Source organism: Procambarus clarkii, chromosome 32 (genome assembly GCF_040958095.1).
Source record: "Procambarus clarkii isolate CNS0578487 chromosome 32, FALCON_Pclarkii_2.0, whole genome shotgun sequence".
Classification (NCBI taxonomy): domain Eukaryota; kingdom Metazoa; phylum Arthropoda; class Malacostraca; order Decapoda; family Cambaridae; genus Procambarus; species Procambarus clarkii.
The window spans coordinates 31,891,346-31,915,437 of record NC_091181.1 but is presented as its reverse complement, the minus strand read 5'-3'; the positions used below and the strand labels follow the sequence as shown (position 1 = coordinate 31,915,437).

Sequence of the window (24,092 nt, the reverse complement as noted above, 5' to 3'; positions counted from 1 at the left end):
TTAGAGCATAAATAAAATAAACATGGCCCATAGTGCACCGTAAATTTCACGGGTGTAAACACGTCCATCTGAAGTTAAATCTGGTCCCAGTCTGCTGACTACACACTTGATAACAGTCAGGAAGTATGTAATCTGGCTTGTGTGAGGGGGGTTCCAGGGATGGGCATGGTGGTGTCACCTGGTGTTGGCCAGACAGTCTAATCGGTAGTAGCTAGAGCTATCATCATTTGTCACCTGTCATATTCAAGAGAGGATTCAGAAGGTCTTTGAAGTTTTATTAACTGACCTCTGGCAGTCGTTTAGGCTATACTGTACGTACAGTATTAATCTCCAATGACTTCTCAGCACTTGCGTAATTTTACAAAGTTCTTTAAGAATTCCCTATGGTGTCATGTTGCATGTTGACCTGCCTGAGGTTATGTGGATCTTACTCATACTAAAAGGAGAATATTAATTCTCCTCAGAATTAGCTCCTCAGAATAGCTCAGAAATAGACTATTCAAATGAAAAAAAAAAACACCTGTACAAAGTTAATTCGTGTGTGTGTGGCATATGCACAGGGAGATAGTGAGTATGGTTCTGTTTCATCTGTTTATATATATCAGATTTTAGATCTAGCCATAGTATTTTTATTGCAAACAGATGGGCGCATTATATTTTTGTTACAATAAAGCTAAAAAAGAAATGCAGTTTATTAAAGCAAAATTAATAAATTTAGTGCTCATGAATTACCTGTTAGGCCATTAGGTGGCAGCACCTACACCACAACAGGGTATACGTTCTTCCTGACTGGTTTCCATGGGGCACTTCTTCATCCTTAGAAATGTACGTTTTGTTGTGCGGTGGTCTTATGCTGTAAGTGAATGCATGTGCATATGTTGACCATTCATTATGAGTTTAAGCTGATCGGCTTAACAAAATTATTTATTGCGTTCAAGAGTTATCTTCTCTGGTGTTTAGCTTGGTTAATGCATTTCAGCAGTGGATATCTTCTCTTGAGATTGTCGTTATATTTCTGGTTTCCTGAAGTTTGTTACAGGAAATTTGTATAGGCACTGTTATTCATTAAAAGGGTACATTTGGTTGTTTCACCACTTGTGTGTGTGGAACACACACTGCAGTCTGTTTAGCACTCAAGCCATGCCCTAGCAAATTATTATGCTTGTATTTGTTTCACAGCTTTCTCACTCAGTTGCTCCCAGAGGCAAGACATTACTAAGTTTTAATAAAGTATTTGCAGTCAGAGCATTCTGCACCAATGCAGTTGGTAACTTTACATGCCATCTTTTCCAGTTCATACTGTTACTCTCAGGATACTGGACAATACTGAATCCAGCTCAAAATGTAGATAGGAATGTGTTTTGCATCAACTTAAAAGTCTTTCCAGGCACAACTTGGTAACACAAAGGCTGCCAAACTGCTCTCTGACTTGGCAACTGAACAATTTGCAAAGTCATCACCATTTGCCTCATAGCTCATGTGTTTTAGGCTTGAAAGCCATTTAGTAGCATGTCTTTGCACCTTTTCTCTTACTAATGTGCTTTTTAAGATAGGGACATTATATAACTGCTGTATTCTCATATTTTGATCACGAATGTCATGAACTGTTTCTTTCATATTTCATCATCCATGTATTTAAAAGCAATTTTGAAATTTGCAAATATATAATTGCCCAAGAAAGTGTAGAATATTTTTAGTACAGATTCTGTGCTCATTGAGTAACTTTTCCACTTTGTCGCTAGACACCTCTGTGCATTCTGTGGTGTTCTCTGGAATTCTTATTGTGTCTGGTTCTCTGAAGATTTAATTTTGCACAAACACTTTGGAGCTTCATTTGATGTTTTACACATTTTCTTTTGTTCTTTGTGTATCTGTTCCCTATTTTCAACCTCTGAATTTTATCCTTTATCTGCAAATTTGCTTCTAATGAATACAGCATATAGAATAGGTCTGGTTCTGTTTTATATTTGTCCACTATTGCCTTCTCAAAATTTTTTCAGCCTCTTCTCACAGCCATGTAGGTGTTTCTTGCTTTTTTGTGTTTCTGGTATATTTGAGGGTTTGGTTTCTCCCTACAGTATATTGATTACAGTATATTGCTTTGACTCAGGTTTATCACCATTTGTATGGTGATTAGATGTCTTCGTTGATGTTGTTCCACCTACGGGCTTCGTCTCGGCGACAGTATGAAGTTTTCTGCCATTCTTTTCCCCATTTTCTGTCTCTTCATAGGTTGTCTTCTATTTCTGATCGGGTCGTCTTGTCTTTCTTTCTTGGCTTTTTTCAGGACCGTCGTTAAATGCTGAATGCTGTCACTTTGTATCGTGTGGCGCTGGTGGAACCACTCCAACCTGCGTTTGGGGTGGATGTGATTTCCGCCCTATTCTGTAAGCTTTTTCTCGTGCTTTGTTTCAGCTCCGATCTGCTCATGTGCCACCTGAGCAGTCCTGGTCCTTGGACCAGGTGCTTTCTTTTCTCTCTTCTCCTCGGTTTGTGGTGGCCCCTTCGATTCAAGATTGTTTTTCCAAGGCTCTGTTTGTGTTGGCATTGGTCTCTGGGTGTCGGGTTGGTGAGCTTCATACTCCTCTAGTGCAGGGGTTTTTGCTCTTTCAGTCCTGGTGATCAGTTTGTTCGGTTGCAGCCGTCTCCTTATTTTCTGGCGAAGAACGAGATGGCGTCTTTCCAGAGGGGCCGTTGGGTCATTAATGCTTGGTTGGTCAGGCCGGGGGTGTATCATGTGTTGTGTCCGGTTGCGACTTCGCCGTTATCTGCGCGCCTCGGCCTCTGTGGCTGGGGACACGCTTTGGGTTGATCCAGTTTCCCTCGTTCCCTTTTCCAGAGCTCGGGTCTCCTAGGTTGTCTGCAGGGTTATTCAGTCCAGCCAGCCTGCAGTCTATCCTCATACCAATGACGTTCGTAAGTTTGCTGCTTTGGCTGCCATCTTTGGTAACATGTCTTGGGCTGACATTCGGGCACGAGGGTTTTGGAGGTCGAACAGGGTCCAGGCCCGCCTGTTACCTGGTTATTGTTTCTGGCCCTAGCCGAGCGTGTGTCTCTTTGGGTCACTGGCTGCAGCTAGCTGTCTCAACTTCGTGTTAAGGAGCAAGTGGCAGCCGCCTCCCAGATAAGTCCCTCTTATTCCTTTTCTTTGGTTAGGTAGGTCCGGGGAGCCGTAGGGGGCTCCCCACAGAAAACCAGCATTGAATGTAATGAAACAGCATTTTCTGGGTGAGCCCCGGAGGCTCCTGACACCCTCTTTCCCTCCCTCCGGTCTGCAGTTTTTTCATTGTTTTAGAAGTTCGGCCTCAGAACTGAATAGTGGAGCAGCCGGTGCAGAGAGTCCGGGCCCTCCCTCCTCCCTCCCTCCTTCCCCTCCCCCCCTCCCCCCTCCCCCACTCCAGGGGGGGGGAGGCTGCACGGAGGAATGGTGCGACGGCGGGGTGTGACATTTGCTTGTTTTAAAATTTGGGGAGTTCTTTTTCTCTGTTCAGTCTTTGGTAGCAGTTAATTTTTTTTTACAGTGAGGGGTTTGTTTTGTTATGCCTACCTTTCTGGGTGCCAAACGCCGGTCGATGGTAGATATGGAATGCTTCCAAATACGTGGGGGTTTCCATAGGCCATTGCTCCTCGTACCTCTCTGAGGGGACCAGGTTCTGGCTCATGGTCCCTGGTAGGTAAGAACTCCAATCAACTGATGCCATGGGTGAGCCTTCGGGGCTCACCCAGAAAATGGCGTTTCATTACATTCAACACTGTTTTTTTCTATAATGTATCATAATAAAAAATAGCATAGATAGGTATTGTATAAGAGATAATCCATATAATGTACAATTGAGAAAGAAGCCGCTTGCAAGCTTCACTCTGACCCATATACTTGTCAGTGATATAGATCAGAGTAAACCTTACCTTTTATTATTTGAAGTGGGCTCTTAGGGTGCGATAAGCATTTAAGGATTCCATAATGAAAGAATGTATGTTAAGTATGAAAGTATAAAAGTTCAGCCAAGGCACAACAATTATAAATAATAAACTGTGCCTCTCTGTGGCCAATGGAAATCCAGATCTCTCTGTTTTTAATCATCACCTTATACTGTCATATGGGCACTGTACTGAACAATATTCAATTTTTGCAGTTTCAATTTGCAATGTCAAAATATGTGTCTTAAGGAGTTAATATGGGCAGTTGGTGGCTCATATTAAAATTGGTAAAAATAAGCTTTAAATAAATAATTTGTATGATAATTTAAAATGAGGTTAGTGTGCTTTGTACTGTATAATACAAGTAAATTGCAATATTTAGATATGTGCTTTATGTATGTTAGTGATTACTTAAGTGACAGTCACATTCATAAATACATACATACATTCATAAAGCACATGTGTGTGTCTGTGTGTGCGTCTGTGTATATATACAGTATATATATATACACATACATACATACATATACATATATACACACAAATGTGCTAAATTTATCATCTATTATTTTAACAGTATATTATTATAATGTAAAATATATAGGTCTTGATAATAGTATTATACATGTAGTTAGATTGCTTTATTTGCTAATAATAGAACTAATTTTGGGGAAGGTTGCTAATTGTTATTAGAATATGTCTTATACCGAAATGGCTTACCTGCTTTCATTAGTGATTGAATTTCTGCGAGTGTAGTCACACACCAAATGTATTCATTGGTGCTCATCACATTGTGAAACATGCGACAAGTCAAGCACTACTACTTGTTGCTCTGTTTTCTCCCTAGTGCGCTAGCTTCATCACACAAGTTTATTTTATGCCCAAAGATTGAATGAATGGTATAGGCTTTCTTTTCTTTCTAGGTATCTTTTGTAAGCTGAATTTGAAATAAAATATGCCTACTCTAAAAGCTTCAACAGCTAACTTGCATGTGCAGATTGCAAACATTCATTGGTTCGCTTCTGTATTTTTCACTATTTTTTTTTTTTTTCAAGGAATAGTAAACTACTGTACAGTAGAATGAAAAATATTATTTTTAAGATTGTATGTGGAACAGCATACTCTCAAATAATGGCATTGAATAATAAGAGTAATCATGTCCAATTCAAATTTGTGTGCAAGTATATTTTGATTAGATAGTGCAAGGATTGCTCAAGACGATCAAAGACCTATAGTACTTCTAAAAGTTGAGCTTGAGAAAATTAAAACTATTATTGTGAAGTATTTTAATTTTATTATAAATTTGGTCTGCAGACAAGACTAGAGGAACTTTTTCTTGAAAAAAATTGGCAAGGGTAGGTAGTGTTCAATCCATTTTAGATTTGACAATTTGGACGAAGGAATAAATCCTCAAATCAGTGAGGATGTATTCTGAGAAAGTCAGTACATGACAATATTTTAATACTGAACTAACAATTGTTTGGGGAAAATTTGGTTGTAGTTAACACTTTCGCGCTCCGTGGAAACTCGCGGTTGACAGGGGGTAGGTGGCCCCTCCATGCGGGTAAGCGCGCGGTGACACCCAAATGTGTATACTTGTTCCAGCTTTATCACCTTAATTCTCGTGCTACGTCGCTCGTTTTGGTATCATTGTGTTCGCAATTAAATTCTCTACAGGTGTGTATAAATATAATGTCCAAAAGCCTAGCGTGACTCCCAACAGCAAAGCGTAAAGTCGGCAAAAACGCACAAAATCAGTAACATGTGCATTCTCGTTCCATTTTTTACCTTAATTCTCGTGCTACGTCGCTCGTTTTGGTATCATTGTGTTCGCAATTAAATTCCCTACAGATGTGTATGAATAAAATGTACAAAAGGCTGGAGTGCCTCCCCGCAGAAAAGCCTAAAGTTACCCGTGAACGAGCACCATTTTGTACATTGCAACCTAATGTTCAACTCGTTCAATTTGATAACATCAAATTTCGTGCTACGTCGCTCATTTTGGTATCAAATTGTTCGCAATAAAAAGGCGATTATTTTAAAACTAGTCCCAGAATAATAGAGCAATAACTGGATTTTTAACAAATATTTTAATTCTGGACGCTCATCATCACAAATTTATTTATATCTTTCCAGTGTTCTGACATAAATATTTGTGTTACATCTTTCATTTTGGTATCAAATTATTCGCAATAAAAAGGCGCACATTTTAAAACAAGTCCCAAGATAATAGGACAATAAATAGAATTTTAACAAATATTTTAATATTCAGACCATAGACCTATTTATAATATTTCAAGTGTTTGGACATCAAGTTTCATGTTATATCTTTGATTTTGGTATCAAATTGTGTGCAATCTAAAGGCGCTTATTTTAAAACCACTACCAGATTGATCTGATAAAATTTAAATTTTTAAAAAATATTGTAATGAGTGACGCAGTATTGCGTCGTTGGAACACATTCAGTAGAAAAGTGAGTGACGAATTATTCAGTCTGTGGAACGCGAAAGTTTTAACAGACATACCAAAGTTCACTTTTCTGAGAAGGTCCCCTCTGTGGCTTCCTGAACTTAGCTCTGATACCACCAAGCCTTAGTCTAATACACCAGGCCTGTGAGTCCCATCCATTGCCTACTGTGAGCCAAGACCAGTGGAATGTCTGGCTTTTATTAGTATTATGTTAGTTTTTTTATTATTTCAATGATAATTGAATTTTTCAGTGGCATTGTTTGCAAGTACAGTAAGTCGAGTTGAGTATAGGAGAGAGTTTTTTACGTTAAGTAGCTTTCCAGCACTTTTGTATAGCTGTCCACCATATTTTGTATATCTGTCCACCCTCCACCCTCTAAATCAGAAAAGAGCTGTATCTTGTCGGGGAAGGTGTAATTACCTAAGTGTAGTTACGTTACAGGATGAGAGCTACGCTCGTGGTGTCCCGTCTTACCAGTACTCTTTGTCGTATAACACTTTGAAACTACTGATGGTTCTGGCCTCTGCCACCTTCTCATTTAACTTGTTCCAACCATCTACCATTGTTTGCAAAAGAAAACTTTCCAATGTTTTTTCGGCACCTTTGTTTCCTTAGCTTGAATCTGTGTGCTCTTGTTCGTGAAGTTGCTGGTTCCCAGGAATTCCTCTTTGTCAATTTGGTTGATTCCTGTTAGTATTTTGTAAGTGGTGATCATATCACCTTTTTTTCTATCTTCTAGTTTTGGCATGTTTAATGCCTCTAGTCTCTCCTCGTAACTCATGTTTCTCAGTTCTGGAAGCCATTTTGGAGCATACCGTTGCAGCCTTTTCCAGTTTCATTTTGTGCTTCTTGAGATTTGGGCACATACAGGGACAGCTTATTATCCAAAACCACCCTAGGTCTCGTTCTTTATTAGAGTTCTGTAATTCCTTTACACATAATTAGTAAGTTGTGTGTGGTCTATTTTCTCCAATTCCACATTCCATAACATGGCATTTATTCAACAGGAGCCAAACCAGGGTTTCACTGTGCATCGTGCATATGGGAATACCCAGCGCATAGGTTCAAATCCTCATCATGGCTTCTGTGGATTTTCTCATTTGCTTTAATGATTTTGTGTGCATTTAAATAATGATCATGAACAAAAAAGTACAAAGCATTAATATGTTCACTTATCTTGCTGGGAGGGCTTCTCTGATGGTTCCCTATTGTTAACCTCTCTGGATAGCTCCTCATCTGTCAAATTGCACAAGGTTCAATTTCCAAGGCCCTTGGAAGACTTTAATAGCACTCACGGGTGCACTGTATAGTTTGCAAGTTGGTCGTAGTTAGCATGTTCTTCAGCTCATTTATCTTCCTCTGGGTAGAGGAAGATAAATGTGATCCAGCTCCACGCCGACTTCTCTCCAGTGGTTCATTGTCTAAAGTGGGGTGGGTCATTTCATTCTCTTAAACTGTGATGTAGCTCATTTCATCTTCTGTATTTTTAGTGTTTGGATCTCTGCACAGTTTATGTGCATGGCATTTTGAGTATGTTCACAGAGTCTCTCTCTGATTTTTGTCCCATTTCTATGGAGTGTATGGTCGATGACGTGTCACCTACCTGTTGAAGCCACAACATTTCTGTACTTTAATTTAAAATATAGCTGAAAAATATTCTCTGAAATAACTGGGGGAACTTTCTCAATAAAACAAAGTTTGACCAGTAAAGGAAATTTTGCAACAGTCAGGAAAATGATAGGGTGAGAAAATGAGAACCTTCAAAACAAGGGATGCCACACCAACAGAGCAGCAGTTTGAAAATGATATCACAGCAAATACAAAGAGTCAACCTAAGCTATTACATAGTCATTTAGAAAAGAAAACAACGGCATGAAACAATGTGATCACATTCGGGGATGGAGGAACACTCTTTGAGAATGACAAAAATGTGTGGAGAACTCGACAAGAAATTCCAGGAGTACAGGTTCCAGATTAGAGTCCAAGGAGAGGTGACAGCAGATGTCCAGAAACAAAACTAGACAGAATTGAAGTAATGTAGAAAAGGTAAAAAAAAGATAACTGGAGGAACTGGATGTAGCAAAAATAGTAGGACCAGACTAGATATACCCCATGGAATCTTCTACCTGCTGGAGCATAAATGCTAAAAGATGTTGATTTTCAAAATCCAACTGGGAAAGATCATCATCATGGCAAATGGGGGGACTTTCGACAAGCCGCCAGCTTCCTGTCCTCATCGCGGCCACCAGTAACAGTGGCCCTCAGGTAAATTCAGATTTCAGGAAGCTTACTGAAGAAAGCTGCAGAGATTTTAGGTTACCCATTAACTATAGTGTTCATCATTATAATAGAGACAAGAGATATACTGGAAATATGAAAAAAAGCAGTGGTATCAGTATTCAAGAAAAAGGGATAGACATGTAGTATTGAACTTAAGGCCAGTATCACTGACATGCATTCCATCAAGCTGCTGGAAAAAGTCATCAGAAAAAGTATGATAGAACATTTGGGGAGAGTAAACTTTAGAGGAACACCACACAGTAGTGGGGCCTCGTAGTCTGGTGGATAGCGCGCAGGACTCGTAATTCTGTGGCGCGGGTTCGATTCCCGCATGAGGCAGAAACAAATGGGCAAAGTTTCTTTCACCCTAAGTGCCCCTGTTACCTAGCAGTAAATAGGTACCTGGGAGTTAGTCAGCTGTAACGGGCTGCTTCCTGGGGTGTGTGTGTGTGGTGTGGGAAAAAAAAAAAAAAAAAATTGTTAGTAAACAGTTGATTGACAGTTGAGAGGCGGGCCGAAAGAGCAAAGCTCAACCCCCGCAAAACACAACTAGTAAACAACTAGTAAACACACCTTCAGAGAGGAAAAATCATGCTAAACAAACTTGATTGAATTCTATGATACAGTAATCAAAATAATACAAGAGAAGGAAGGACGATGGATAGACTGCATCTTCCTAGACAAGCAAAAAGCTTTTGATGCAGTTTCATACAAAAGTCTACTATACAAGATGCAGGAGAAAAGCTAGGATAACAGGAGAGGCATGGGACTGGGTATGGTAGTACCTGAGGCCAGGAAACAAAGAAATCTGGTGTCTGTCAACACAGATTTGTCCTTGTTTGCAGTGTGGTTGATGCCCACAGGCCTAACAACAATGAAAACCAGGCATGACAGGGCTGATCCCATTGATACTTTTAAAATACTGAACAGGTTGGAGGAGGTTGATCCAGACAACTTCTTCAAAAGGTCAGATGTAACACAAACAAGGAGTAATGGTTTCAAGCTCAACAAACCTCAATGAAGGACTGAAAACAGGAAATGCTTTTTCACCAACAGGGGTTATAAACCCATGGAACTGCCTACCTGCTGAAGCGGCAAATGCTAACACTCCACATGGTATTAAAATCCATGTGGAGATGATCATAAAGGCAAATGAGGGGACCTTCGACAAGCTTCCGGCATTCTGTCCTCATCAAGGCCACTAACACTAGTGGCCTTGATGAGGTAAAAAAAGGTAAAAAAAAATTCAGGTAAATCAGATGCCAGATCATGACCTTGTTCACGATCTTTGTAAGAGCAAAGCTAGAATATGCAGCAGTTGTATGGTGCCCATATTTTAAGAAACACATCAACAAACTGGAAAAGGTGCTGAGATATACAACTAATTGGCTTCCAGAATTGAAAGACAAGAGCTATGCTGAGAGGTTAGAGACATTAAATATGCCAAAGCTAGAACATAGAAGAAAAAAAACAGGCAATATGATCACTTTATACAAAATAGTAATGAGAATCAACAAAATTGATAAGGAAGAATTCCTGAGACCTGGAACTTCAAGAACAAAAGGTTATAGCTTTAAGCTAACTAAACAAAGATGCCGAAGAATCATTAGAATATTCACTTTCACAGTGTGGTAGATGGCTGGAACAAGTTTAGTGTGAAGGTGAAGGAGGTGAAAACCATTAGTGGGTTTTAGAGAGTTAAATGACAAAGAGTGCTGGGAAGATAGGACACCACGAGTGTAGTTCTCATACTGTAAGTACACTGTACACTTAGGCACTTACATTTGGGTAATTACAAAGAAATCATAGAGTAAGGAACCATGAGAAGGATTTGAATCCAACTCATGGCACCTACTGATTTTTTCATTGATACATCATTGAGCATTTGAAGTGGTGGAGGGGGTAGAACTCCTATACCACAGCCAAAGTGTATGCAGATTATGCACAAAATCCTGACTTGATTTCAATTGAAGCCTCAGAACCCTTAGAGGATTCAGTTGAATCCCAGGTTGGGCATTTCCTTGTGGTTTAGGGCATGTGCTTGGGAGTACCCATTGTGCAGGTTCAAATACTTCTCAAGGCTCTTACTGATTTTCTCTGATTTTCAAGACCATTAGTTGAGTATGCAGCACCAGCATTAAACCCACATCTTGTAAATCACAAAAAAGAAACTTGAGGAAGTTAAGAGGTTTGCAACTAGATTAATACCGGAATTGAGAGGCCTGAGCTGTGAGGACCAGTTGCCAGAACTCGCCCTCACAACCTTAGAGGAGAAAAGAAACAGAGGGGACAAAGGAAGTCTTATCTAAATTAAAAAGAGGTAGGACAAGGGGACATCAAATGAAGCTGGACACACACGTTGAGTCAGAGAGATGTAAGGAAGTTCTCGTTCCCTGTCCTGATGGTTGGCAAGTGCAATACATTGAAGGAAGAGGCTGTTGAAGCAAATTAAATGCACAACATCAAGAAAAAAATATGACAGAAATGTTATTATGAGAGGTAATTAATGCATCAGGTATAAGTGGCTAAGAAGTGGTACATAAAGAGCTAGATCTTGCTTCCTTATAATCGCAACCAGTGATGGTACTTGCCAAAGCACTGGTGCTATGATGACATGCAATATGACATATTGTTCAGCTTTCACATCACTTTTCAAGGCAGGTGAGATTGTTGAGAAATGTATTAAAAAATAGGATTTAAGTATTTAAGTGGTGCAGATGTTTTTTAAAAATGCATGAGCCATCATATTGTACATTACAAATACTGTAATGAGGATTTAAATTTTAACATCAAATTTTTAATGTATTCTAGAAAAAAATTATTTAGCTCTCCATATGTCTTTTTTTTTTAATAGTACTGTGTTACTAACCCTAAGTATTTTCTAAATGTCATTTATCATTGTAGATATAAAATACTTTTAATTGCTAAGTAATATAAATGTTATTTTAAAAACATAAAAAAAATCTTTAATGAGGTTTTTAATTAAAATTTTTCATAATTGTTAATAATTTAACATTTATGGTGTTTTTGTTGACTCAGGTGAATATGCAGGAACTCAGGGACTTGGCCTCCTAAGACTACACTCGACTTACCGCCATGACCTGAAAATATATGCCAGTGACGAGGGTCGAGTTCAGATGACTGCTGCTGCATTTGCCAAGGGACTTTTGGCTTTGGAAGGTGAACTTACTCCAATTCTAGTACAAATGGTTAAAAGTGCTAACACAAATGGGTTGCTGGATAATGATTGTGACTCCTACAAACATCAAAACATGTAAGTTCATTAAGATATTGTACTGTATTCTACATATTAGTTATAATATTATTGTAGAGTCTGTCCTGTGCAAAAGTGCTAGTTTTTATTTAAAATTATCTCAACTATTTTTTATTTATTTTTTTACATAAATTATGAAATGCCCTTTTTGAGCAATCTCTCAGTTGCTCCTTTGACCCAAAAGTGGTAAGACTAGGACCAGCGGGAGGGACATGAAAGCCAGACATCGAATTGGCCCAACAAGAACAGAGTCCCCAGATCAGGAGAGTAAGGAACCCACTTTAAGATCCATGACCAAACACACATTAAAACTGACCAAGATAATAAACTCTCACCACCAAGAGGGAATGAAGGGGGCAGCACAAAACCTTGACCTGTCATGATACCATTTAAAAAATATAAATATTTGGAAGGCAACTGGGCACATCAAAAGAGACTTATCAAGAGAGTCGGCCGAGAAATGATGTTGAATGCAATCAAACTAGCACTGACTGTAATAAAAGGCCTCTTCTGGTTGAGCCCCAGTTGCTTCCTGAAACTATCTCGCAGAGATGGCTCCCCACCACTGGATCACATCAGTCACAGGATTTCTGTTTGGCCTACCAGGGCCCAGAGCCAGAACTATATGTAGATTTGTTCATTTATATGCAGATGCCGTCTGTCTCCTCTCTACCTTTCTCATTCTCATTACCTTACACTTGTTGGGGATGAAATCCAGCAGCAATTTGTCTGACAATTCATGGAATGTGTCAAGTTCCTCCTGTAACTTATTGCAGTCCTCATCTGTTTTCACATTCCTCATCAGCTTAGCATCATCATCAGCAAACATTGACATGTCTCCTTATCATTCTCTGTGAGAATGATAAGAGGGTAAGGCTCCCCATTCTCACATTCTCTGTGAGAATGATAATGAGAATCTCCTTATCATTCTCTGTGAGAGCTTCTTCCTAGTTTCCTCACTCTGAATACATGGTCTCTCTCTCTTGGTTATTTTTCTCCTTATATGACTATAAAACAGCTTTGGTTGTTTCTTAGCTCTCCCTCCAGGTCATCAGAGGTTTACCTGAATTTACCTGTGGGCCAATAACACTTTAGTGGCCTCGACAAGGATAGGAAGCTGGCAGCTAGTCAAAGGTTCCCCTATTTGCCCTGATGATCGCTCATTGGTTCAGGTTGATTGCATCTAGCTTCGAACCGAGTATGGAGGCTCTAGCTAACTGAGTTTCCTCCACCTTCCCCCGTTCCTACCCAGTAATAGATAGTAGTGGCATCAGAGGGCCACTGGGGCTCACCCAGAAAGAGGTATTCCATTATATTAATCACTGTGTTTGTTTATACAAAACAGTATAAAGATTACTAGATTATTGCATTTTTTTTATTTTTAATTAATTAATTTGCTTTGGGAAGTTATTAGAACATAACCATTAAATCTTTGTGTTAATTGAAGTTAATATGTTAATGCTGTCTCTGTTCAGGGTGAAAAACCGTCTTCACGAAGCAATGCAACAAGACCGCATACTAACAAAAGAAGACATGGAAAATTTAAACCCAACAAATTCAAGATCAATATTAACAGCTCTTGAATTTGTTCAAAACCCAGTAAAAATGTGTGAACATGTTAATGGTCTGATTAAGAAGCTGAATGAACGAATAAAAATCAGGAAAGAGGACCAGAAAACTAAAGGTAAATTTTCTTATCGAACTTCTTAAATTTGAAACTTTTCAATTTATGAATTATTGAGTGTATAGTACAATGTTGTGTAGAGGTGACAATCTGTGTTTGCAGAAGTGATGCACTATGGCTGTTAGGCATATTGTTGTTATTAGCCTTTTCGTTATTTATTCTCTAAAGTTGTCACCATATTACATTGCAGACTTCGTACTATCTGCAGGAAATCAGATAGCAGGAACCTTTGCAAAAAAGCCACCTTTTAAATTTCTCGTCCATTCAACCAACAGCTCTGTAGTATGATCAGTGGGAGAACGACATTCTCTAAAAAGATGTAAGCAAGTATTTAATATTGTTAAACAATATTAATCAAAGCATTCTATAACTGGGAGAGCATGTTGAAAATATAAGTGTTAAATGCGGAAATAAGAAATGAGAAAGAAACTGGCAGGAGATTTGAAAGATGACTTTCTTGCAAAGGTTCTTTTCTTACACTGTAGTTCAACCTTACCTCATGTTTACCTTGTGTTGGTTCTGAGAATCAATGTCTCCACAGCCCGGTCTTTAACGAGGCCTGCTGGTTGGTGATATGGTTAACCACACTGTTAAACACAACTGCTCGCAGTCTGGAGTATGACTTATTGCCCAGTTGATCAAGTAACCTTTAGAAGTGTTTATCAAATTCTCTTTTGAACACCATGAGGGATCAGCTACTTATGCTCTTTATGTTTAGAAGGAAAGTGTTAAAAAGTCATAGGCTCTTAATGTTGACAGAACTGTCTCTTTGCGTGACTAATGCATCTCTGATTTTTGGCTGGGCTATTTTGCAGTTTCTGCCATGCCTCCTACTGGTCTCTTCAAGAGTTATTTCCATGTGCAGAGATGGAATCAGTCCCTCTAATATTTTCAAGTGTAAATTATAATGTATCTTTCTCACCTGCACTCTAGAGAATACAGATTTAACAATTGTAAGTGGTCCCAGTAATTTAGATGTTTTATTGAGTGCATTCTAGTAGTAAATGATCTTGCATGTTCTCCACATAGGAATTTCTCTAGCTTTCAATCAGACTGTTATTATGCAGCAATATTCCACCCTGAAGAGCACTAATGTCTTAAAAGGTATCACCATTGGTTTGGCCCCTGTCCCCCGACACACTGAATTAATATCAAGTTTTGTGTGTGTATATATAAGCTGTTGTACTCAAAAATATTAATCCAAGTGCCATTTAGGAATCTTAATATTATGCAAAAGTCTTTCATTAAAAATGCACACAACTATAGTAGTGTATATAAAAACCCTGGTGAGATTTGTAATATATTCTGTAGGACGAACTTGTAAATACCCAGACCAGTGAAAAAAGAACATAAATACTGTATTGCATAAGGACAGGTCAGAATTCTAATCCATTGTGAATTAGTAGAAAAATTTGCCTATGTAATTCAGTACAAAACAATAATTTAACACCTTTTTCCAGAATTGCCTTTGTACCATGGTGAATCTTGGGAACTAATGCAGCGACGGTGGGCAAAATTGGAAAAAGACTTCAGAACAAAAAACACAAAATTTGATATCTCCAAAATTCCTGACATATATGACTGCATCAAGTATGATTTGCAACATAACAACCACACACTGCAGTTTGAGTATGCAGAAGAACTATATAAATGTGCCAAATACTTGGCAGATATTGTAATACCTCAGGTAAAACTGTTGGCTAGTGTTGTTATTTATGTTATTATGTAAACTGTTCCTTTCATTCTACTGCAAATGTTAAAGGGCATTTACTATTTTCAGAATGAGAAACATTATATTAGAGAAGGATAAATTTATCGATGAATTTGGATTAATAAAAACAATTTTAATGATAATATTTTACTTGAAAGGAATATGGGATGACACCACAAGAGAAGATGGCTATTGGCCAAGGAATCTGTACACCACTATTGAAGAAGATCCGTGCTGACCTTCAACGAAATATTGGAGAAGAAAGTGAGGAGAATGCTGGAGAGAGTATTAATAGATTAAATCCAATGTGAGTAAATCCAATGTGAGATTAAATCTAATGTTAATTATAGATTGTGAAATGTTTTATATTTTATTCCCAAAAGATAATATGTGTAATTAGTAGAGATGATGCAATTTCAAGTCTTTGGATATCATTAAGCAGTGGGATCGAACCAAATTCAGTGCTGGCCTTGATAAAATACTATCACATTTCACAAATCAGGATGCTTTAAACAAAATAATTTATGGGGGCTTTTGAAAGCTTATTACAGCTACTACCAATGACTTTCTCTGGAATTAGTCGTTCACCACTGTCAAATGCAAGCTGAACACACTGTGCTTTCTGAGCATAAAGTATGATTCATCTAGGGGATGATCAATACATTAATATAAGTGAATAAAAGTTTCTCACACATTGCTGTTAAAGTAGAAATGTTAAATGATGCTTAATATCTATGATTATATTCAGCATTGCAGAGTTCAGATCAGTGTTAAGCCTCAGAGTCAGACTAAATCTGTGCAAACACACCATGCAAATAAAATGAACCAGTCTATGAAACTCGCTCCCTAATGAATTAAAAAATTGTCCAATCTATGCCTTATTCAAAAGTAAAATCAAAACGTACCTAATTTCATCCTCATAGCTTCCTACCTTGTACTTCAAACTCACAATATATCTTGTGCTTCCCTCTTCCCCAATATTAGCACTTAAGACCTGCAACTTCAGTGTAATCACTAACATCAATTTATATTGTAGTTATTATGTTGAACTTAAGTTTTGCTACTATGTACCTCGTAATAAACTTAAGTTAGATTAAGGACCTGCCTGAAATGCTATGCATGTTAGTGGCTCTGCAAGAATATAAGAACACCAATGTAATGTACTCTCACAAACCCAGTTTACTGTACGTTCCTGTATAATATAAATATATATAAATACATTTCCATTTAAGCAGTAATATACTGTATACAGTGATTCTCTTATTTCACAAACCATTTCTACTTTTACTATTTTAATAATTATTTAAATTATTCCATTCTAATTGCTGTAACAGGTGTACTTAGTATTTACAAGGGTTGATTGGTCAATTTTTGCAAACTTTAGGCCTTTCCTCATTGTATATTCAAGTAAGATACCCGTCATATACCTGTCAATGCATCCGAGAATCAAAATCCCCATGGCCCAATCTCTGACCAGGTCTCCTGGTTGGTGGTTTGATCAACCAGGCTGCTCGCAGCCTGACATATGAGTCACAGCCTGGTTGATCAGAACAGTCCGCATGATCCCTTTGTTATACAGTATTATTGGTAGGGTCACTACTGCTTCTAAATAAATTTTGTTAATTGCAAGAAATTCTATGGTACCATTTCAGTTTGAAATGACAAAATAAAGTGATGCCTGGCAAGCTGATCAGTTTACATGAGTAGGAATATATGCTATATTGCCTTCAAAATAACAACAGGGATACTTGTTGAACGCGCGCGCACTAGAAATTGAAGAGACGACGACGTGTCGGTCCATCCTGGACTATTATCAAGTCGATTGTGATAATGGTCCAGAACAATTTGATAATATTATTTGATGATTGTTATTTGATAAATAACAATCTACTTGATAATGGTCCAGGATAAGACCGAAATGTTGTTGTCTCTTCAATTTCTAGGTTTGGTCAACATTTTTGAGCCACGTTATTGTGACTCATCATCTATCTGCAACAGGAATACTTCATTAGAAATACCTATGCTGGATTTTTCTCTAAATAATCTATCAAACTTTCTAGGCATTTTGTTCATCCTAGTTTAAGTTGTGAGTGCCCATTTATATATAAATGTTGAATATGTCAATTGTTTGTGGGCAATTTCATCATCATCATTTGAAAATGACAATGAAAATAACATAACTCTATTCATTAATTTTGAATTACAGATATTCTCATGGGGTAAGCAGTCCTAGCCGGCACGTGCGCACAAGACTGTACTTTACTAGTGAAAGCCACATACACTCGCTTCTTACTGTCCTGCGTTTTGGTGGACTTATAGATGTGAGTTGTAGCTTAGAGATTTGTCTGAGCAGAATTGTACTTTAAAGCTTTATAACCCACTCTTAATATAATTTGGGAGCAAAGGTAAGGTCCACTGCCAGTATGACCAGTATCATACACCGTCAGGTAGGGTGACGGGGCACTTTCTAACATCCTTTTAAGGTCATTAAAAATTTCTGTTTGCAACTGGAGATAAACTTAATCCAGCCCAGAATGATCAACAGATACATTTATAAAGGCTCAAAGTTCTCAGTAGAGACTATCCACTAGTGTTTTTTGATGCCTCATTGCTCTGTCTGTGGTAGTTTTCCTTTTCAATTTTCCCCCCCACCCCAAGGCCTTTTTTCCTTCTGCTATGCTGGTCTGCATGTTGGGTCAGCTCTATCATCCAGGGGTGTTTTTCAGAGTTTGCCCTGTAGAATATTGGCATCCTCTTTGCTTTGTTCCATGCTTTTCCATGCCTTTTCCTTCTTAGCCCACTATATTTTCTCCTGGGAATGATTTTTAAACTTCGTTGCATATACGTACTGTACTGAATATATATGTATATATACATTGTTCATTGTTCACACACTTAATCCCAACTTCCTCACTCACTTACTGTGCTTGGTCGTCTTCTTTCCAGCCTTCCTCTACTCCTATCAAATTCACTCAAGTACATCCTGGAACTTCATCAATCTCCCATCATCCATTTTTAACTATGATTCGTTCAAAATGACTGAAGCATCTCTGTATGCTCTCTTTATATATATATGCCATATATCTGGTTTTGCACTCCATATATCCATAATATTTTAATTCCTTACTCAGCTCTTATAACACCACACATTCTCCTCAGATTGTCTTTCTACTGCTTTTGTTCCTTTTTAACACTTTCGCGCTCTCGGCGAAGGTCACTCAGCCAACCGTATGTGCGCGCGGCGTTTTTATCGCTTAAGCGTAAAAACAAAAATGTGTATACTCTTTTTACTTTTCTGACCTTAGTTTTCATGCTACGTATTTCATTTTGATACCAACGTGTTCGCAATAAAATTCTCTAGAAGAACATCAGTAAAAAAAGTCACGAAAGCTATAGAGATACCAGCATGAAATAAATAACTACGAAGATGAGTCGCCGTGAGCGCTCAACAGCAACAAAATGTTTTTACTCTTGGGATTATTATCACCTCTACAATTGTCCTACAGCCTTAATTTTGGTATCAATGGACTCCCAATAAAATTCCCAACACGGTGATATGAATATAATCGTAGAATAATGGTCCCGGCCCACCCGCAAGAGTGTGGGAAGTGGGCACACTGTTACCCGGTAATGGTGACCGGACGACACACGCGCGAAACGTTGCTTTGAAAGTTTATACTTATTTCACTGTTCTGATATTATTATTGTATGTATGTCATTCATTTTTGTGGCAATGTTTTCGCAATAGAATGTTCTATGAGCTAAATTATACTACACAAACTTGGACCAAATAGGTGTACTTACCAAGGGAAGGCTGGTTGTGGAACAGTAAGTTGAGCATTTGTTCTTCACTCCACCTTCTTCAGGTTCTTCATTCCTGAAGTTGCTCAACAGATGGTTTGTAGGTGGAGTGAAGCTGTTGCGGGTGGTTACTTCTTCACCACCCAATACACCTTTTTCCGGTGGTAATTGGTGTAGCAGGGAACAACACAGAGTGCAACACCACAGGTCTTGCATCCATAGTTCGTGTCCTTCCTTTTACCAGACCGTGCGCATGCATGACACTTGAGACGTTTTGGCAGTCTGTAAATTTCATGTTTCAGTTTGTAGTTCATGCGATTTTCTGAATCAACAATAGGGCCAGGTCTTCTCGCTGGAGGTGTAACAGGAGTTGCAGGAGAGTCAGATTCATCTGACAAAACAGTTTCGTCAACTGGCAGTGTGGCAGACATGTCGGGTTCAGATTCGTTGTCTGTTTCATCTTGAGGTGGTGTAGTGAACAAAGGCCGCCTCACACCAGATGGTCCGGGAGTTGGCATGGCGTCAGCATTGGCAGGAGCTGTGTCATCATTTATGTCTGGAGCGTGCCGCAAGTGTTGAGATGATGATGTTGTTTTAGGCCACTCCTCTGTGTCCCAGTGCAATAGGGCCCAGATTGCCACTTCGTGGAACTGTAGCAATGTTAGCTTTTTTCGATCAGTTGTGTTGTATTTGTACAAAACACAGGCATTATGCAATGCCATTTGCAGGAAATAAAAGGTAATCTTTTTGGTCCACTTGTGAGTTTTCCTGGTAAAATGGTAATATTTAACCATTTGATCGAAGTGGTCCACACCTTTCATGAACTTATTGTACTCGCAAATTGCAGTCGGTTTGTTCACTGTTACCTGTTGTATTCCACTTGTTCCGTCTCGGTTGCGAATTCGCTTCCTTCGCTGAACTCGCTGAGTGTCTGCATTGTGGATGTTGGTAATGATTGAAACCACTCGCTTGTCTTTCCACAGGAGAATGAAGGTGTTATCTTTGCGGCGGTATACTGTGGTATCCAGTGGAAGTTTACCCTTGGCTAGAGCTTGCAATACCTTTGGGGCACCACGTAGCATTCTAATTGTGCCACATGTGTACACCCCACGTTCTCTCAATGTTTCTGTCAGGGTAACCGAGTTGTAGTAATTATCCATGTACAAATGGTAACCCTGGTTCACTAAAGGCTGCATCAACCCCGTTACTGTATCCACTATCGTCTTACCAATACCTGAGTATACGTCAAAGTCATATATGTACCCAGAGACAGATTCAGCAAGCATATAAAGTTTCACACCATACTTGTCTGGTTTGTTTGGATTGTACACTTTGAAGGATAGTCGGCCTCGCCATGCCATTGTACCCTCATCCAAACACAACTCTTTCTTGGGGATGTAAACTTGAGCAAACCGGTCTTTCAAGTAATCCATCACTGGTCTCACTTTTATCAACTTATCACGATTGTTCACGGGCACTGCATTGGTATTGAATGTGTGGAAAAACTGGTTTATATGCTGGAATCGTCTGGACGGCATGAACAAGCTGAAGAAACGAGCATGCCATGGCTTTGCTGTTTGCCAATACATCCTCATAGCTGGGAGCCTAATTATGCCCATCAATATGAACAGTCCTAGGAATCGCGCCATTTCACTCACCTTCACTGGGGTCCAAATATCTGATACATTTTCATTGGCCATCCGGAATAACTGCGAGGCGTACAAATTTGTTTCAACGGTAAAGAACTCAAGGAGGGCACGCGTGATGAACAATTGAATATAAGCCAGTGCACTAGTAGGCTTGGGAATTTTCAGTCCAGGATCTCCAGTAAAATCATCAACAACTGGAGAAGTATTGCTACGACTCCAGCCCTCACCAGCCCCAGCCTGCCGAGTACGTACTGTACGTGTACGCCTTTCAGCAGGCTCGAATGAATCCTCATCACTTTCCTCATCACTTATACTTTCAGAATCACTTGGCGCAATTTGTCGTGTGTTCCTACGACGAGTAACATGTCTGGTAGCTACTTTTCTAGGTAGCCTAGATGCACCACGTGTGCGCCGAGATGGAGGAGGAGGAGGGGGTCGCGGTGCCTCCTCTTCCTCGGTGAGGGCCTCAGTCTCCTCATCACTCGTTGCCGTATCATTCCCTCTAGCTCTAGGTACACTATAATCGTTGTGGGTTCCAAAATCTTCCTCCAATACCTCTACATCACTTTCAGCTTCTGATAAATCCTCCACAAGGCCTGGAATTTTCGTTGGTGTGAGCTTCACTCCGCTCCACTTCTTAAAAATTTGGGTTATTTTGTCCACTCTCGATGACCTGGAGGCTTCCTTGGGCGTAGAAGTGCTTGGGCCTTGACCTGGATCCATTTTTGATGAAGTAATTGGGTATAATCCACACGGAAACGGGTAAAAATGCTCGAGTTTGGCGCGCGAGGGGAGCGTGATCGACTCACGACACGTGACACGAAAACAATAGGCCCGTCACGTGACCGGGTAGGCCAACGCGCCAGGCGGCCTAGTGGTGAGAAAGAGAACTTCATGGCGCGTCGTTTGAAACAAACCCCAATGAAATCGGATTAAAATTGAATTTTATACAAATATTTTAAAAGAGGACATAACTTTATGTCCACTATGCGTTTACGTTAGACGAAACAGGACGCGCCGGCGCGTCCAGATAGCACGAAAGTGTTAAGTTGATATCACTTATCTTTTGCACTCCATATATCCATAATATTTTAATTCCTTACTCAGCTCTTATAACACCACACATTCTCCTCAGATTGTCTTTCTACTGCTTTTGTTCCTTTTTAAGTTGATATCACTTATCTCTATACATAACAGTTGGCATTAGCACTCCTTCATGCAACTATCTGGCTGCATATATATCTATCTTATTTTTTCTAATCAACAATTTCATTACACTGGGGAGGGGGGTGACAAGGAGACTGCTGACATGGAAAAAAATCATCTTACTGACAAAGATAAAAGCAGTAATCATAGGCTATGTATCGGACTGGAAGAGTGTTACTAGCGGAGTACCACAGGGTTCAATTCTTGCACCAGTAATGTTCTTTGTCTACATAAATGATCTACCAGAGGGAGTACAGAATTATACGAACATGTTTGCTGGTGATGCCAAGATACTAGGGAAGGTAGGAGACGTAGACTATTGTCATGCCCTTGACCTAGATAAAATAAGTGCTTGAAGCACTATGTGGCAAATGGAATTTAATGTAAATAAATGCTATGTTATGGGAGTAGAATAGGTGAAAATAGCTCACATACAGCTTATAAATTATGTGGAAAGGAATTAAAGAACTCTAACAAAAAGAGATCTAGGCAGGGGTTTCTGGATAGTAGAATGTCACCAGAGGAACACACAAACAACACTGGGTGAGGAGCATATACTGAGCTTTCCAACTTCAGAATCACTTTGAATTACATAAATGATAAAATACTAAAGAAACTGTTCATGACATTTATGAGACCAAAATTGGAATCTGCAGCAGTTGTATGGTGCCCATATCTCAAGAAGCACATCAGTAAACTGGAAAAGGTGAAAAGGCACGCTACAAGATGGCTTCCAGAACTGAAGAACAAGAGTTATGAAGAGAGGCTATAGGTGTTAAATATGCCAAAGCTTACTTTTGATAGAGAAAAAAAAAGAGGCGATATTATCACCACTTACAAAATAATACCGAGAATTGACCAAATTGATAATGAGGAATTCCTGAAACTGGCAACTTCAAGAACAATAAGTCATAGATGCAAGTTAAGAAAACAAAGGTACCAAAAAGGTTTCCTTATCAAACAGTGGTAGACGGTTGGAACAAGTTAAGTGAGAAGGTGGTGGAGGGCAAAACCATCAGTAGTTTCAAAGTGTTATATGACAAAGAGTGCTGGGAAGATTGGACACCACGAGCATAGCTCTCATTCTGTAACTACACTTAGCTAATTGCACACTCTTGTGTTTATCTTTTTTTTTTCAGAATCCAAAAGACGAACAATGGAATAGAGCTATGGACTACATTGGTGCTGTATCTGAGCTAAATTATCTTAGCCAGATTGTGGTAATGCTGTACGAAGACCCTACAAAGGATCCATCATCAGATAACAGGTAAATCACATAAATTTTCACTTGAATCAGACTGGTTGACTCAGTTTAGAGACCTCGGACTGCATATTTCTTCTGTGTGGCTGAATAGGATAACATTGGACACATTAGTTCTATTTGGCCTACCGGAGACCATAGCCAGAACCGGGCCTCCGCACAGAGGTACTGTGAGCAAGTGACATTTGCTACTTCACCAGGAACAGGCATCTAGGAAGTCAGGAATGTTTTACAGACAATTGGAGGGTCAACAGAAAATGAGGCCTCAAAACTAACAAACAACTCCACAAACGATTCATACAAAACATGGGATTCACTCAAACTTGCTCGGAACTTGTAAATACCAATTACCACCACCAGGTGTCTCAACCTCTGCCTGCAGCCGGCTTCATTGACCAGCCAATTCTGTTGCAGATATTTTGGTGAATTTTTTTATAAGTAGTGTTCCGTTTCACCAGTAGTGGTCAGGCCCCACAGCTTCACGCAAAGTGCTGGCCATCTTTGGACTTTGTCCTTCAGGGGTCATCTTGTTGTGTTGACTTTCTTCTACCTTATTATTTTGTTCCTAGGTGATTTCTCTCTGGCTTGTTGAATGGGCTTGGCTTTGGGTGTGCTGTGGACTGCATGTGGTCTAGGCTGATTTCCATGGTTGGCCACTAGCATTGCCCTTGCAGTCAGTGGTATCTTTTCTGGTGTGTTCAGGAGTTCACCCGAGAGGCCAGGTCACTGGGGTGGAGAGCCTTGCCTTGGGCTATTCATAAATCTTTGAATCCTCTATCAGGGCCCTTGGCTGGGAGAAAGTCTTTTGATTATGCTGGGGACCAGAGCCAGAACCTAG

At 39.3% G+C, this 24,092-nt stretch overlaps 1 protein-coding gene across 32 annotated transcripts in view; it reads left to right on the top strand.

Moving 5' to 3' along the window:
- l(1)G0196 (inositol hexakisphosphate and diphosphoinositol-pentakisphosphate kinase) overlaps positions 1–24,092 on the top strand; it is a 224,990-nt gene that overhangs the window by 173,907 nt on the left and 26,991 nt on the right. For all 32 annotated transcript variants that reach the window (XM_069335163.1, XM_069335161.1, XM_069335149.1 and 29 more), the window contains 6 exons: positions 11,708–11,942; positions 13,418–13,626; positions 15,087–15,313; positions 15,496–15,644; positions 17,544–17,658; positions 23,133–23,260. In XM_069335163.1, the coding sequence (XP_069191264.1) occupies positions 11,708–11,942; positions 13,418–13,626; positions 15,087–15,313; positions 15,496–15,644; positions 17,544–17,658; positions 23,133–23,260 (1,063 nt within the window). The remainder of the gene's footprint in view (positions 1–11,707; positions 11,943–13,417; positions 13,627–15,086; positions 15,314–15,495; positions 15,645–17,543; positions 17,659–23,132; positions 23,261–24,092) is intronic.